Source organism: Fundulus heteroclitus, chromosome 23 (assembly GCF_011125445.2).
Source record: "Fundulus heteroclitus isolate FHET01 chromosome 23, MU-UCD_Fhet_4.1, whole genome shotgun sequence".
NCBI classification, from domain to species: Eukaryota; Metazoa; Chordata; class Actinopteri; order Cyprinodontiformes; family Fundulidae; genus Fundulus; species Fundulus heteroclitus.
Genome location: NC_046383.1, coordinates 21,766,970 through 21,782,455, shown reverse-complemented (window position 1 = coordinate 21,782,455; position 15,486 = coordinate 21,766,970). Strand labels below are relative to the sequence as shown.

The 15,486-nt window shown below is 37.9% G+C and overlaps 1 protein-coding gene across 1 annotated transcript; it reads left to right on the top strand.

The window, feature by feature from the left end:
• The first annotated feature begins 1,106 nt into the window (after window positions 1-1,106).
• Window positions 1,107-14,470, top strand: LOC105920148. The gene is made up of 10 exons (XM_012855660.3): window positions 1,107-1,319; window positions 3,374-3,525; window positions 7,389-7,521; window positions 10,334-10,606; window positions 10,706-10,993; window positions 11,081-11,241; window positions 11,318-11,362; window positions 11,456-11,575; window positions 12,861-12,926; window positions 13,038-14,470. Exons 1-10 carry the CDS (start codon window positions 1,244-1,246, stop codon window positions 13,215-13,217), a joined length of 1,494 nt encoding a protein of 497 aa, XP_012711114.2. The 5' UTR covers window positions 1,107-1,243; the 3' UTR covers window positions 13,218-14,470.
• Window positions 14,471-15,486: the final 1,016 nt, after the last annotated feature.

Sequence of the window (15,486 nt, the reverse complement as noted above, 5' to 3'; positions counted from 1 at the left end):
AAATATTTAAAAATGAAGAAAGAAGAATATAAGAGGCAATTTTAACACATGAGTTAATTCATTTTTATAAAATGAAGTTATAAGACCTTATTTTGTACAGTGAAAATGATTATCTAATCAATTAAATTAGAACAACAACTTAAGGCAGCTTTTAAAATGCAGCTTGGATCAATAAAGGCTACAGGTTATGTCTACTTATTAGTTTCTCATATCACATCACAAATCTCTCAGAAAATGTGAAAACAGTTTAACAGACATCACAGATCTTTGGACCTCTTTCCTCCCATGATGAATTTTAACACTGTCTGTTTAATTCTCTTGGGTTCCTGGACATTATTTATTTTATTTATATGTATCTAATAAGAGTATTTTTTATGTTAGCTTCTGACTCCCTTTTAAAAAGGATCATTGAATACTCCACTGCTGCAATAATATTTAATTTTTTGTTTCTCGCACTCCCTTATAACAAAACTTCTTCATTCATTCCAGCAGGTCCCTATCAGTACAATGTACAGTACAATATAACCACCCACGCCCCCTCCGGACACTACTGTGTAAGTTAGCAAAAATCTAAAATGTATATTGGTTGCACGTGCTAGGCCACTTTAAATATCACAATCATAATTTGTCCAGGATTTATTGCTTTAGTTTCCAGTGACAAGCAGCATGTTTTTCAGCTTTGCCACCGCTAGGTGGCGTAAATGTAGCTAATTTCGAAATAGATACATTCAGTTGCGTACTTTGTTCAAAGTCTGAAGGATAAATAACCCATTAAAAATTGATAAAGTTTATCTGAAAGAAAACCATCCACTAATATAATTTTGTGCTGTATGTTAATGACTTTTTTTTTCTCACCACAGAAGGCACTGAAAATAATAACTAACAAGAATATCATTTGGAGAAAGACGAGAGTGACAGCGAGGAGCGGTCACTATGTTTTTATAAACGTGTCATTTGTTTAACATGTATTTCCAGCCATGGTAAAACGTGTGTAAAGCGTTTAAAACACTTTGCACTTTGATGAGGAGTTTTCAAAGTTAAACGTTCTTTTAAAAATCTGTCCAAATCTACAGGGAGAGACAAGCATAAACATGCATCTACATCTCGCGAGAGTTTCGAGCCCATGATATTTGACTAGTCGAAAAACCGGATCAAAGTGTTTTTTGAGGTTTTACTTGCGCTGTTACTGAGGCGTGTAAATGAGTTAAGGACGGGTTTATAGTAACACAGTGGCCACTCTTCAATGTCACTCTTGTTTTTCCGTCTTTCTCCAAGGGACATGTTGTTATTGTTGGTTACAGTCTTCAGTGTCTTCGGTGGTGAGTAAAACTAATTTAACAGACGAAAATATATTGAGTGATAATTTTCTTTAAAATAAATTTACATTGACCGTTCAGGAGTTGTTTATCCATCGGGCTTCGAACAGTTAAAGCAACCAAATGCACTCACTTAGTAATCATTTGTATTTAAAGTTGCTTTTTCTTTTAAAATCTTATGATCAGCAGGACATTGTGTACTGCATGTTTTGTCTGTCGGCATATCTTTCCATGCGCCGTCTAGTGGTAGTGAAAATGGGGAAAAAAGGTATCACTGGAAATTAAAGACAAGCCATACATCCTGGATAAACACATTTATGTGAACATAATGAGCAACATTTTAGTTGTTTCCAAAAACTGCAATTCAGTGCACGTTTTATCAGTTGCTGCAGTGAAACATTTAAATTACCACATAATTAATAAAGACTAACTTGACTGTAAATAGTTCAAGCATAAATCTTAAACAAATGTCATTTTTAAAATAAATTTCAACAACTTTTTGAGATTTTGTTTTTAAACATTCACCTACAGCACTAAATGTCTTGACTTCAGTGTCCTTAGTGCATGTCAGGAAAGTTGTTTATAACCATTGCGATGATAAACAAATAAACGCTTAGTGTTCTTTAGTTGTGTCTTCAGGAAATTCATCAAATGTTCTTGAAATAGGCTAATTCTCCTAATTTTCTGTGTGTTTGGTTTATGAACCTTACCTGTTGACGGGCCACACAAAATAAATAAATAAAATAAAATGCTTGAGGCACACCCAAATAAAATCAGATGCTGTACACTTCGGAGTACAAGAGACGTTTCTTTCTGAAGATAATATATTATTTGTACAATATTGGCACTGCAACATATTGCAACTGTAATTATTATAAAGCTTTTAAGTTTGTAATACAAATAAATATAGACAATTATGGTTTGCCAGAAATCGTATTGTTTATTTTTACGTAACAGCACATAAAAGGCTGAAGGTATGGACATGGAAATGAAATTAATCTGTAGAATAAAGTCTCTAATTTCAAAAATTAAAACAATACAAAAAATGTAGTTATGTCTATATAGAACATACAACATTCTTCAAATGGCTGCAACTATCCAATGCTTCAACATACAGTCATCAATAGGGCTCTGATGAAAGGTAATACTCAGAGGAATTCTCTCCTATACCTGGATTCAGACCCTAGCCGGTCGTAGCAGATGGCCGCCCACATTGAGCCTGGCTCTGCTGGAGATTTCTTCCTGCTAAAGGCAAGTTTCCTCTCCACTGTCGCTTCATGTATACTCGGTATGAGGAATTGCTGCAAAGCCATCGACAATGCAGACCACTGTCCACTGTGGCTATGTCCCGTTTCAGGAGGAGTGAATGCTGCAAGTCAATGACCCGATGCAATCTGCTGTGTTTCCTGAGATAGAAAACCTTTTAAGCAATATGTCCGTATGATTTATTGGAACTGACTTTGCAAAGTGCCTCGAGATGACATGTGCTGTGAATTGGCACTATAGAAAAAAAAAATTGAAAATAATTTTCCGACATTGTAACTAAAGTATAATTATTAACATATGAGCAGCATAAATAGTAATTACACTATTATATATGGAAAAAGAATAGTTAGGAAAGGTTCTATGTAATTTACTGATTAAGTAAGCTGCCTGTGGAGGCATTTTAAAACTTGCTCCCATGTGCCATACACCCAGGTGACAGATATTTAATTAGCTAGATGCCTGTGGGTTCAGATTTATAGTCAGAGCTGATTGGCTTGAAATGTTTGAGAGTCGTGGTACATGACTTGACACTACATGATGCTCCATGGATATTACTGGCTACGGACAAAAAATACATTTAACTCGATTGGTCAAATGAGGCATCAAACAAAATGGGAGTGCCTAACCCTGCAATATAAAAGTGATAGCAAGACTCAACAGTGTTAGTCAGAGATTAGGAGGCTGCGTATCGGAAACGCTACAATGAACCTGGGTGTCACCTTTTAATGGTTAACTTTTTCCCACGAGACTCATTATTTCCTTTCCTGTTTATTTTTACTTTTCTTCCATAGGTTCCCTTGCTAGATTGCAAAAGAATGAACGACCTTGTTATGGCGGTGAGGTTGAGTTCCCGGAAACCACTCGTTCACTGCTTTGGAGAGGGCCATTGTATTTTACTCCAAGTAATGGAGGCGAAAGGAAAATACTATTCGAGGATGGGGAGGTGAGCTGTGTGTTGATGCTTTCGTATTAAGACTGGACATAATTGTGTATGGCGATGGTGAGGTTGTCAAATGAAAACAACATGCACATAACTATTTATTATAATAAAAAGGCAATGACCGTAGTCACTCTGTTCTGTAGATTCATTTTTACCTATTTATAAGTATTCAACCCACTGCAAGATGTGTGTGTGTGATAACAACTAAGAGAAACCTTGTTGTTGTATTTCCTACAGCTCACTGTTGTATGAATCAAATTATGACAAGCTAATGCTGATAATCAACTGCTTGTGATAATTATTTGCCTTGTGAAAGTATTCATACCTCTTGAACCTTTTAACGGTTTAGCATGTTACATATAGACAAACTATAATATATATGACTGGGACGTTATGAGATAAAGCACCTAGCACAAAAGTTTAGGGTGTATTTTGATCGAGCCTCCTTAATTTGACATCCCAAAATGAAATCCAGTGCTGCAAAAGGGACTTGAGAATCAAGAATCTTTATTGTCATTATGCGTTATAATGAGACAGGCCTCCGCTCAGAATGCACACAGATTACACTTCACACAGAGACACAAGAAGACATAATCTTCTAATATGTTTAAAGTGGGTTTGCCTCCAAATGGAAGGGAAGAGAGCTGCAGCAGTGTTTGTATAATCATACTGCTTTTACCAGGAACTTTCAGGAATCTCACCATAGCGTTAAGTACCAGTCACACTGTCTAATACATAGACTTGTTTGTTGGTTGCACTTTGCCCTATATGTTCAACAGGGATTGATGTCCAAGACAATTAAAACCTATTGTCTTCAATAATAATATTTTGATTAATGAAAACAGTTACAGTTTCTTGTTTTAAATAATCCTTGTTTACAAACATCTTTATCAACAGGACATTTTTTTGCTTGTGGTTAATGCAGATAAATGTCTAAATTAAAGGCATACTATGCAACATTTTTCAGTTAATTAATGTGTTTCATACCGTTTTGGATGATTAAATGAGTCATTTCAGGTCGAACTAAGGTTTTCTCGGCCGCCCTGGTGGTCTGTAGGGGAAATACCGTACTTGCAATTGTAGGAGCACTCGGCCCGCACTCACAGGCTCAGCAGTCTCGTGTGCATTGCGAGAGTCGGTCTTGCTTTACGGCGAGAACTGCTACACGCCCCCAGTGAAAGGCGTGCTCGTTGCTAGCGCAGTGCCGATATTTGTGCAGTTATCATGGCGGAACCAGGGAGAAAACAGCGAAAGCCCATGTCGGAGCAGGCAAGAAAGAGCAAAACGGCTCTGGACAGAGAGAGGAGTCGTACACGGGTGAACATCGGGCAAGCTTTTTCAGAATGGCGAGAACTAAAAGAAAAAGAAGGCTGCAAGGCTGACGCGGACCTTGCGTTTTTGCTGATGCGATTGTAAGTAACATTGTAGGGTTTCCCTCACGCTACGGCCTCGCCGACATTCCAAAAAAATAATAATAAAAAAATAAAACTAACTCGATATGCGCGCAAGCTTGTCTCCCCCCGCGGCGCAAAGCTTGTCTCCCCCCCGCTCCGCTCCGCGACGCAAAGCTTGTCTCCCCCCGCTCCGCTCAGCCGGTCATCGGCGCAAAGCTCGTCTCTCCCCCGCTCCGCCGGTCGTCCGGTAAGCAAATTCTTAGGGGAAACACTGCATTGGAATGGTTTCTCACTCTCTGTGTGCATGTTCATACTTTCACTGTGTTAGTCATTGTTTGTACTGCCGTTTTTTCGACTTTTGTATTCGTTGCGTTCGCCTGTCTGCTAAGCTCAAAACAACCGCGCCTGACTTGACGGAGAAACCAGGAGAACAGCTGAGCATATTTACGACAGTGCACTTTTACTTTCGCCCTCTGGGGGGAGCCTTGCTGGAAAATCAACGCCGGTTGCATAGTATACCTTTAAATCGCAATTATGTTGAAATATATTGCAATTAAGATTTTTGGCAAAATCGTACAGCCCTAATATAGATTACTGTGCAGTTGCATGAGTGTATCACATGAACACCCTGTTGATACACGCATAGACACAGTGAATATTGTGCAATAAATTTAGATCTTCAAGTAACAGAAGTGTGCAATTTGCATGGCTTTTCAAACAGACATTTCCTGAGAAACTGAAGTGTGCAAATAGACATTAGAAAGTGAGAGACAGTGTAACTAAGTCACATCGGGTCAAGGATCTGTTGAACCAGCAGCATTTTTCTGGTCATATAACAGGCCATGAACGTGGCTGGTGGTTTATTTGATCCTGAGCAGGAGGCAATAGCCCTTACAGCTTTGGGAAACAAGCTGTTTCCCAAAGCTGTAATACTAACTTTGCAATGCTAACAGAATTTTCCAAATTCTGTTAGTATTTTTTTTTTTAATTTCCTGAAGCGGACACACTGCAGTTTTCTGGGGAAAAAATTATGATTAATAATATTTGTCGTATTTTGTTGGAAATTAGCTAAATTGGCATCTGGTGCATCTGTCTCATTCAAGCTCACTACAAGATATTTTCCTAAAAGACCAAGGATTTTGTTTAAAATAACTGATTCTAGTTCACTAATTGAATTGAATTCAGTTCAGTTATACTTTGTTTATCCCAAAGCAGAGTTAAATGATGGTGCAACTCATATTACAGGGGCAGCAACTTGTTTTAGATGGTGATGGCTGCAGGCAGGGAGGATCTCCTGTAGCGGTCTGTCTTATAGCACATATTGAGACATTCTGACTGAAGACACTGATGTATTACAACAGTCTGATGAAGAAGATGCTTAGGACTGTCCATAATTATCTTCGTTTTATGAAGAATCCTTATTTGGATTTAGAATGAGATGATTGTTTCCACACCACGCTACAAGGCGGTCCACCAGCTCCCTGCACTTAGCTTCCTCTCCAACACTGATATATCCAACGACTGCAGAATCACCTGAGTGTATCTGTAGATGACAGGAGTCTGTCTTGTATTGGACATCTGAGGTAAAGAGTAAAAATGAATGGTGCGAATACAGCCCCCTGTAGTGCTCCTGTGCTGCTGACTTCCTGGTCAGACACACAAACCTTCAGCCTTCAGGTAGTCTCTGATCCAGGTGATTATTGAGGCCTCCACCTGAGTCTCCTGTAGTTTCTGACAAAGCAAATCACGATGAATTGTGTCAAATGCACAGGATAAATCAAAGAACATGATCCTCACAGTTAATCAAATATAATCCAAGTCTTTGAGCATATCATACAGTGATCATCAATCCATCATGGGAAAATGGTAAGAGTACTTCACATCTGCAAACCTACCAAGACATTTTTATGAACCTAAGCTGACAAGCTGAGCAGGGGACGCGTTCGTCCAAAGCAGCGAAGAGACCCACGGTAACTCTGGTAGAGCTGCAGAAAGCCGCAGCTCAAGTGGGAAAATCTGTTCACGAGATAACTAACGTCTGTACACTTAAAAAATTTGGAGTTTATGGATAATGTCATCTGGTCAGATGAGATCTAAATTGAATATTTTTGCCTACTTTTATTGTGTGTGAATAAAACCAATACTGTAGATCGCCATGGGTATGACCTTATGAGGGAGCATGGGGATGCTATACTCAGTGATGCCCATTGAGCAATATGGAGCCATGGGTCTTGCTAGGCCGCCACTCCCCGGTCTGTAGAAAGACTAGAAAATTGAAGTTCAGAAATACTCTACATTCAATTTGCCTAAGCTTGAGCTATTTTGCAAAGAACAGTGAGGATAAATGGACAAACTCATGGTTGTAACATGAAAAGACAGCATAAATTCTAATTATATGAACACCTTGCAAGGCACTGTAGCTGATTGTGTTCTCTCTGCTGAATAAACCAATTTGCATTTCCTGTTTTTCAGGCAAAGGACCCACGACTCAAAGTTTCCTATGTTTCAGTCCGTCTCACAGATTTAACTAAAAAGGATGAAGGAGTTTATGAGGTATCATTTGGTGGTAAACGTTCACTTGAAGTGCTCCGATTAAAAATACTTGGTGAGAACCTTACACTAATCTTTGCATTTTCAAATAATGACTGAAGATGTGATTTTATTGTTCTGCTATGTTCTTTTATATAAAGCCTATAAAAGAAGAGTTGGGAAATTGCTTAAGCACAGAAAATTATTTCAGTGTATTAAGATCATCAGTCCTCTCCAAGATGCTCCTGTGGGGATTCAAATTTGGGAAGATTTGTGTCTTGGACCTTAGGGTTTCAATACTTTGATCACTCAGCGACTTAAATATTTTCATTTTTTTTCATTTTTCATTTAACCTTTTTTTTTAACCAGGAAAGTCCCATTGAGATTACTAATCTATTTTTCAAGGGAGTCATGGCCAAGCCAGCAACACTGATCACAACAATTCAGTGGGCGAAGCTTACAGTTTGTAATAAACCTCAATGAGGCATGATAAACAGAGGCCAGTAGTTTCAGTACTTGTTGGGGTAGTTATATAAATGAGGTCATATAAATGAGGTCACCGTAATCCAGAATGGGTGTAAATATTGCAGCTTCAAGTTTCCTTTTTGCATTGAAAGAAAAAAATAGCATATTTCTGAAGTAAAAGCCGATTTTCAGTCTCAGTTTCCTAACGAAATCTTAAACACGTCCTTTAAAACTAAGATTGTCATGAATTAAAATTCCTAGCTATTTAAAAGATTTAACTCTTTCGATTTCTGCTCCTTGAAAAGTGACAATTGGAAGACTTATCTGCAGACTTAACATCAACTTGCTCTTATTTGCATTTAAAGTAAGATGCAGTTGTATAAACATGTTCTGAACTATTTTAAAAGCATTTTGTAATATAGAGACTCTGGCAATAAGATTCTTTTGCAAAGCTGTAGCTAAACAGATCAGTTGCATAAAATGTTAATTGATGTCCACAAGATCCTGGCCAACATTATTCACAAAAGTGGTAAATCAGAGTGGTCCCAAAACAGAGCCTTGGGGCACTCCTTTAGTTAATGAGAGAATATTAGAACAAATATAATCTGATTTGACGGTTTGGGACCAGTGAGTGAGATAATTACACATCCATCTAACTGCCTTTTTAGACAATTCGGTATTGATCAGTCTCTCTTTGAGTAAAATGTGGTTTACAGAGTCAAAGGTTTTTGATAAATCAATGAAAAGTGCTGAACAATGTTGCTTATTGTTAAGAGCTGTCATGATATCGTATCACCTTAAGTGTTGCTGTTATGGTACTATGACCTTTCCTAACGCATGACTGGAATTCCCATAAAAGGCTCTTGAAACACAAAAATTATTTCAACTGTTCATTTATTAAAGATTCCAAAAATTTTTATAAGTATATATAAAAGTATGTACGCTTTCTTTAAAGTAATTTACCCTCTCATGTCATTTATGTGGCAGTGCTCGTTAATTTTTTTATCAAGTACATTTCATTTAGAAATCAACAAAGAATCAATTAGGATAATTGTTGCCACAAAACTGAAGCAAACCTGCTTAAATACAGGATTTCTGTCTGGCTCAAAAGTATTGGCTTCAACTGTCAAACTCAGTGAAATACTTCAAATGTCAACATTTTTTTGTCACATCCTGTTATTGAATGTCACTTTTAATTACAAATGACTTTGCTAAACACCTGATCTACCTTTTCCTAAGTCTGTCATCTTCATTGTCTGCTTTTCTTAATGATTTACCTGCAAAAGAAAATAAATCAGAATTGATGGCAGGCCAGTTAGGCACTCACATCTTATCTGTGTGTGAAGCTACATTGTTGTAAGTCATATAGACTGAGGGGTTGTTTTTTTCTTGCTGAATCTTTCAATATGTTGACCATAACGCTTTGAATGGCTGAACCAGAAATGTGGTACAATACTTTGCTGAGCCAAGATGAGATTAAACGTTTGTTCAATGCATTGTTTATATTTAGTTTTTCTTTCAGTCCATTTTGTTTGTTGCTCGAATTAGTGGCAGCTAGTTTTATTGACCCTGAAACCCTGCATGGAAAAGCGTGTATAGAAATGGATGGATGGATTAATAGTTGTATTGAATAACAATATTCCAAAAACCCAATTTGGCCCTAATAGAAATAAAAAAAAAAAATCATGCAAGGACATCTTAAAGTTTAAATGCAATTATGAAATGCTTATCGGTAGTCAAGATGAATAATTACACTGATTGAATTATAACAATCAGTAGATTCCCAGAGGGCTGGGTGAGTTTTCATTTATTTTAGAGCTGCTTATACCTGTTTACACCCGTTCTGGTCCATCGGTTCTCAGTAACAGGACAAAAAAACTAGCCAGTGGAAAGTCATGAGATCTGATTATCTAGCATAATTATCAGCTGTAAACATGCTTGTTTAAAGCCGCCTGTTTATAGCTGAATCAGTCATGATGTGTGTTACTGTCGGGTTTTAAGAGGACTTGGAGATATGATAAGATGTCTAATCTTTACAGATTCCATTGAATTTGTACTTTTTGAGGATCAATGAGTCTTGATTAATTTTGGCACACATCGTTGTGTCAGTTATTCATTCTTAGCTTAAAGCTTTAAGTTTTGATGGAATCTATTATAGTACCCAATGTTGACAAAATCATCTGCCACCAAATGTTTTAACGGAAGATACTCATTTTCTCTTTGCTCTCCATTCTTAAACTCTTGAGTATGTAATTTTCTTTCACATCGGTTGAGTTTTCCAAACACAAGAGAAATAGCAAAAAAAATAAATAAAAGAATACAATATATTATAATTTCTTATCAAGCTTTTTAGAATTGTTTTATTTTATTTATTTTCTATTTTAGGCTTACCCTACATTTATCATATTAATTTGTATTTTCAGATTGTGCTGAAAAGATCTTTAAGGATTACATGCACAATTTAGAGTACGTCATTTCTGACAAGGTCCAGTACCTGGAGTACAATCCACCTGACAACAAAGACATACCATTAATCCTGTGGAATAGAACAAACAGTCTCAATAATGATAGAAGAAGAGGAAACGTTCAGCGCAATGTTTGGAGAATCCCTGGGGTTACTCAGGCAGACAACGGCTTCTACAACTTCAGGCGAGGAGACAAGAGTCTGGACTCAAGGATACTACTCACAGTAAAAGGTAAAACTAGGATATTTTCAAAGAACATCGTTGCAAGAGTTTTTTAAACTGATCTGCACAAATCACATACTACTCTGATCTCTAATTTGTGAAACACAGAGAACACCCGTTTCTATGATCCAAAAGTGAATGAGCATCTCTTGATTACAAATCCTTTCACTGGTGGACCGTGGACTGTGACGTTTAAACAAGAAACAGAAGATGAATGGGTGACGATGATGAAAGATGGCCGGTTGGTCCATGGTGACGACATATTCTCTGAGAGAATTACTATTCAAAGTTATGGCATTCAAATATACCCTGTTGAATCTACGGATTCTGGTACCTTTGAGTTCAGAGACCAACAAGGCAACCTGGCCTTGTCTGTCCAGGTGGAGGTCTTCCATGGTGAGTCACAGTACATTTATAGTTTTTCTTATTAAAAAGTATCACTGATTCAGACTAAAGCCTCTCGTCATATCTCTGTTCTTACAGAATCTCATCATGCAAGCAATGTCAACACATATATTGTTGTTTTTGTCGTGGCTCTCCTTTTGGGGATATGCTGCTGCTGTTGTTGCTTTTGTAAAAAGAGATGCTGTAAAAAAGACAAATCAGCTGATGCAGCTACAGAAGGAACTGCTGTTACATATCATGTACGTATTTATTCAAATTGACACTAAGATCAAGTGTTTTACTCAATAAGCATAATTCCTTTCAACATTTTAAAAGGACAAGTCGGCTCCAACCGCTACAGGACCCGTGGTGTACTATCATGTAAGTTGTTTTTTTTTGCCCAAATTATTTTTATTTAAAGATATATTTTTATAGCAAAAACGCATAAAAACAATGTAATTTTGTAAATTGCAGGGTACAAATCAGCCAACAGGACCAAGCTACTCAAATCAACCATATCCCTCAGTTTACCCCCCTCATCCAGTAAACCCTCCAGCCTATACTGAACCTGCAGCTGTCTCCATTGAACCACCGGTAAGTTTGACTGAAGGGATTAGAGAGTAGCTAATGTAAAAAAGGTGGCCATTTTTAAATTAGACCAATACTGGAAAATATTTGTAGTAAATAGCAATAGCGTAATGTGCAGCTATTCAGTTCAAATATATTCTTAAGTATTAAGGTGGCTTAAATCTTCCCATACCTTAAAATGATTATTTCATTTATAAAACACTTTGAAAACAACAAGACTGACCTAGCTTTTAAACTGTGTCATTGCCCTAGAAGCTACATTATTACCATAGCTCCAAAGTTTCGAGCACCAGTATCAAATATTCAATTCAATTCAATTTTATTTATATAGCACCAATTCATGAAACATGTCATCTCGAGGCACTTTACATAGTCAAAATCAATCATATTATACAGATTGGTCAAAAATTTCCTATATAAGGGAACCAGTTGATTGCTTCAAAGTCCCAACAAGCAGCATTCACTCCTGGAGAAGCGTAGAGCCACAGGGAGAGTCGTCTGCATTGTCCATGGCTTTGCAGCAATCCCTCATACTGAGCAAGCATGAAGCGACAGTGGAAAGAAAAAACATCCATTAGCGGGAAGGAAAAACCTCCAGCAGAACCGGGCTCAGTATGAACGGTCATCTGACCGACTGGGGGTTACAGAAGAAAGAGCAGGGACACACCAAGAGAAACAAAAAAGCACAGAAGCACACATTGATCCAGTAATCTGTTCTACATTAGATGGTAATAGCGGGTGATCTGTCTTCTCTGGAATAATGTCAGTTAACAGAATGTCAGACCAGGTGTACCTACTATGAAGAAAAAGAGAGCAAAAAGTTAAAAGCTGAAATGACATCAGTCATTTCAATGTAATGCAAAACTGGAGAACAGTAGAAATCAGCATAACAGTGGAAATTAATCCCATGCTGTCTGATAATTTTGCCAATCAGAAGCATATATAGTAAAGAGAACTGGTCCAAGGACTGAACCCTGTGGTACTCCACAGGTGATCCTAGAGTTTGAGGAAGATTTATTATTAACATGAACAAATTGGAATCTGTCTGACAGATAGGATTTTAACCAGCCTAATGCTTTCCCCTTAATCCCTACAGTCTGTCTAGGAGAATATTGTGATCAACTGTGTCAAATGTAGCACTGAGATCTAACAGGACAAGTACAGACACAAGTCCATTATCTGAGGCCATAAATAAATGTAATTAATTCAAAATCAGCAACAGTTGCACTGTTCCTGCATAATTATCCATTTTTTACAGTGATGACCCACTATTTGTTTTTTTATTTTACAGCCGTCACAGCCTAATACCGCTATGTACCCTACACATCCTACATTGATGTATCCTCCCCTTTCCGAGGTACACACACACACACACACACAAAATTCTCAAGAACTTCAAATCTAAGGTATATTATTGGCTTTTTACACTAATCCTGCTTTATGTTTTCTACCAAACTGCTGTTTTCAGGTTGGACCTCCAACATCTCAGGGATCTGCAGCAGCTCCCACCTTCAGCTCAGATGTTTTCTCCTCAGATGCTGAGCCGAGATTTGAGCTGAAAGGAATGACTTTTCCTTCAGCTCCTCCTCTCGGCTCAGATGTAACAATCAGTGATGTTTACAACTCAGATAAACTAAACTTTCTATGAAGCATGTGCTGAGCACTGGTGATGGTGCTGTTTCAGTCTTTACTGGACTTTGTAAGCTACGTTCTACACCGTAACAATATTTCTCCACAGACCTCAAAAGCCCAGGGACCATGCTACACTTAGTCAGGCTTATTCTTATTCTTGAAACATAAGGATGCATTGACATCAGATTCTGTACACATCAAGTTGTTTTTTTGCTGGTGATATGAAAAAAGTGTCCTGGATTTCAAAAAATTTTCACCAACTACTTTATATAATCTGTAAATTGTTGCATTTTGAATTAGAACTCCAGTTCATCGTCAACACAGTCACTCTGCAATGAGGCCTAACTGGAGATACTGCACCAAAATACATTTTCTGTTATGCGTAATACAAGATAACCCAATATTCATGCAGGCAACTGACTTACATTTTAAAAAGTTTATTGACAAGATGAGTAGTGGTCGACAATGCAGGCAGGCATGACCAGACTGACCGGGGGTTGCAGTCGGTGACAGGACAAACCAGATGAAAGCAGGAGGTGACCAGAACAGCACGCAGACCCTGGAAACACACATCAGTGAGGGCTGAACATGACCAGGGAACTAGAGTCCAGTTGGCAGAACACACAGGAACTGCAGCAGTACACCTGAGGCATGACGAGTGGACAGAGCTGATAGGATGGTGGCTGAAAGGTGACAGGGCTGGTACTAGAAAAAGTCCGGAAAAAAACCCAACAAAAACCCAAATCATGGCAATTTTCAAACTGGAGTACAGAGTCTGAAAAAATGTCAAACATGTATCTTTTTCATCAGATTAGACATTTTTTTTTGCTATGGTGTGCTTGTGTATTCCTAGGGATTGGATGGGGGCTTGCAGGGAAAAAAAGGTTGATAATCACTACATTAATTGGTGCATAATAAATGAATTAGCTTTTGTATATAGCTGCACTGTCCCAAAGTAATGGGACTACTTTAAAAATGTAAATTCCTTTACCTCAGGTACGAAAAGTTAAAGGAAAACTGCCATATTCCCACTTTATAAACGCATCTCCATGTATATTTTAAATGTAAAACTGGCTACATTAGCAGTGCCTTCAAAGAAAGAGATATGTTTTACTTTTTACCATTGTTACTGTTTTATCGTTTGTTTTTAACCTTCAAACACCACTTTCTTTACTGTTCTTGTAAAACATTACCATATCATAATGTGTTTTCCTGTCTGTGCATAACTGTTCTTGGAAATGCGGTGCTATATTAAAGGACATAACTGAATTTGAACTTTCAAAAGAGTCAATTGGAACTCACCATTTCAGAGTTTGAATAAATAAAAAGAAAGGCAGCCTGCAGTTGGTGCGCTGCTGTTTTTAAGGACATGGAGGCCCATCCTCTTAGGCACATTCTAAGTCAGGTGCAAATCAATGACCCACCTGGGTCATTAGAAGCTATTGCTTGGTATGAGTGGAGTGATTGGACTCCTGAATCATGATGAAACTGCTCTCTTTGGAATGAGTTGGAGGACCGAGCTGTAAACACTGGGGAGTTGGAAGCGCAATCCTCCCCCTCTGTTTAGTGATGGCTTTTCTCGTTTGACCAAGATGGCTTCTTTCACCCCTCTTTATAAACCATCTGTTCTCCCTGTCCAAAATCTGGACATCATTGTCGTCAAAAGAGTGCCCTTTGTTCTTGAGCTGAAGGTGGACCGCTAAATCTTGCCCTGAGTTGCTGGCCCTCCTGTGCTGTGCCATGCGTTGTGACGCTATTAAATTAAGTACATTTGGAAGCCATCCAAGGTGGCCCAATTTATATAAACTAATTTTTTTGTGTGTGTACAACTGTCCGGTTATTTCATCTTAACTAACATGTATTAGATTATTGGGGAAAAAAAGTATTTGTGCAACGTGTGAATCTTTTTTTCTTAAGCTTCTCCTGGTGTTTAATGTCCTCCATATGGCTGCATAGCAACTTGCTATTAGCAAGCCCCAAACACTCAGTTTTGATGGATAATCTAAGAGCCATCCGTTTTTGACCTAGATAGCAACTTTTGTCAGACTCCATCCCTGCTTTATTAGTTGAAGCAAAAAATTTCTTCAAAAATAGTTGATTCTGTAGTGATGGTGGTATAGTGGTGAGCATAGCTGCCTTCCAAGCAGTTGACCTGGGTTTGATTCCCAGCCATCGCAATCCTTAATTTGGCAGAAGACTCTGAACTCGTCTATTGCTTTACCAAGAGAGGAAAGAACTGCTTGCAATTCACATACCTTGTTAACATCCTAGTAGTCCTCACACAC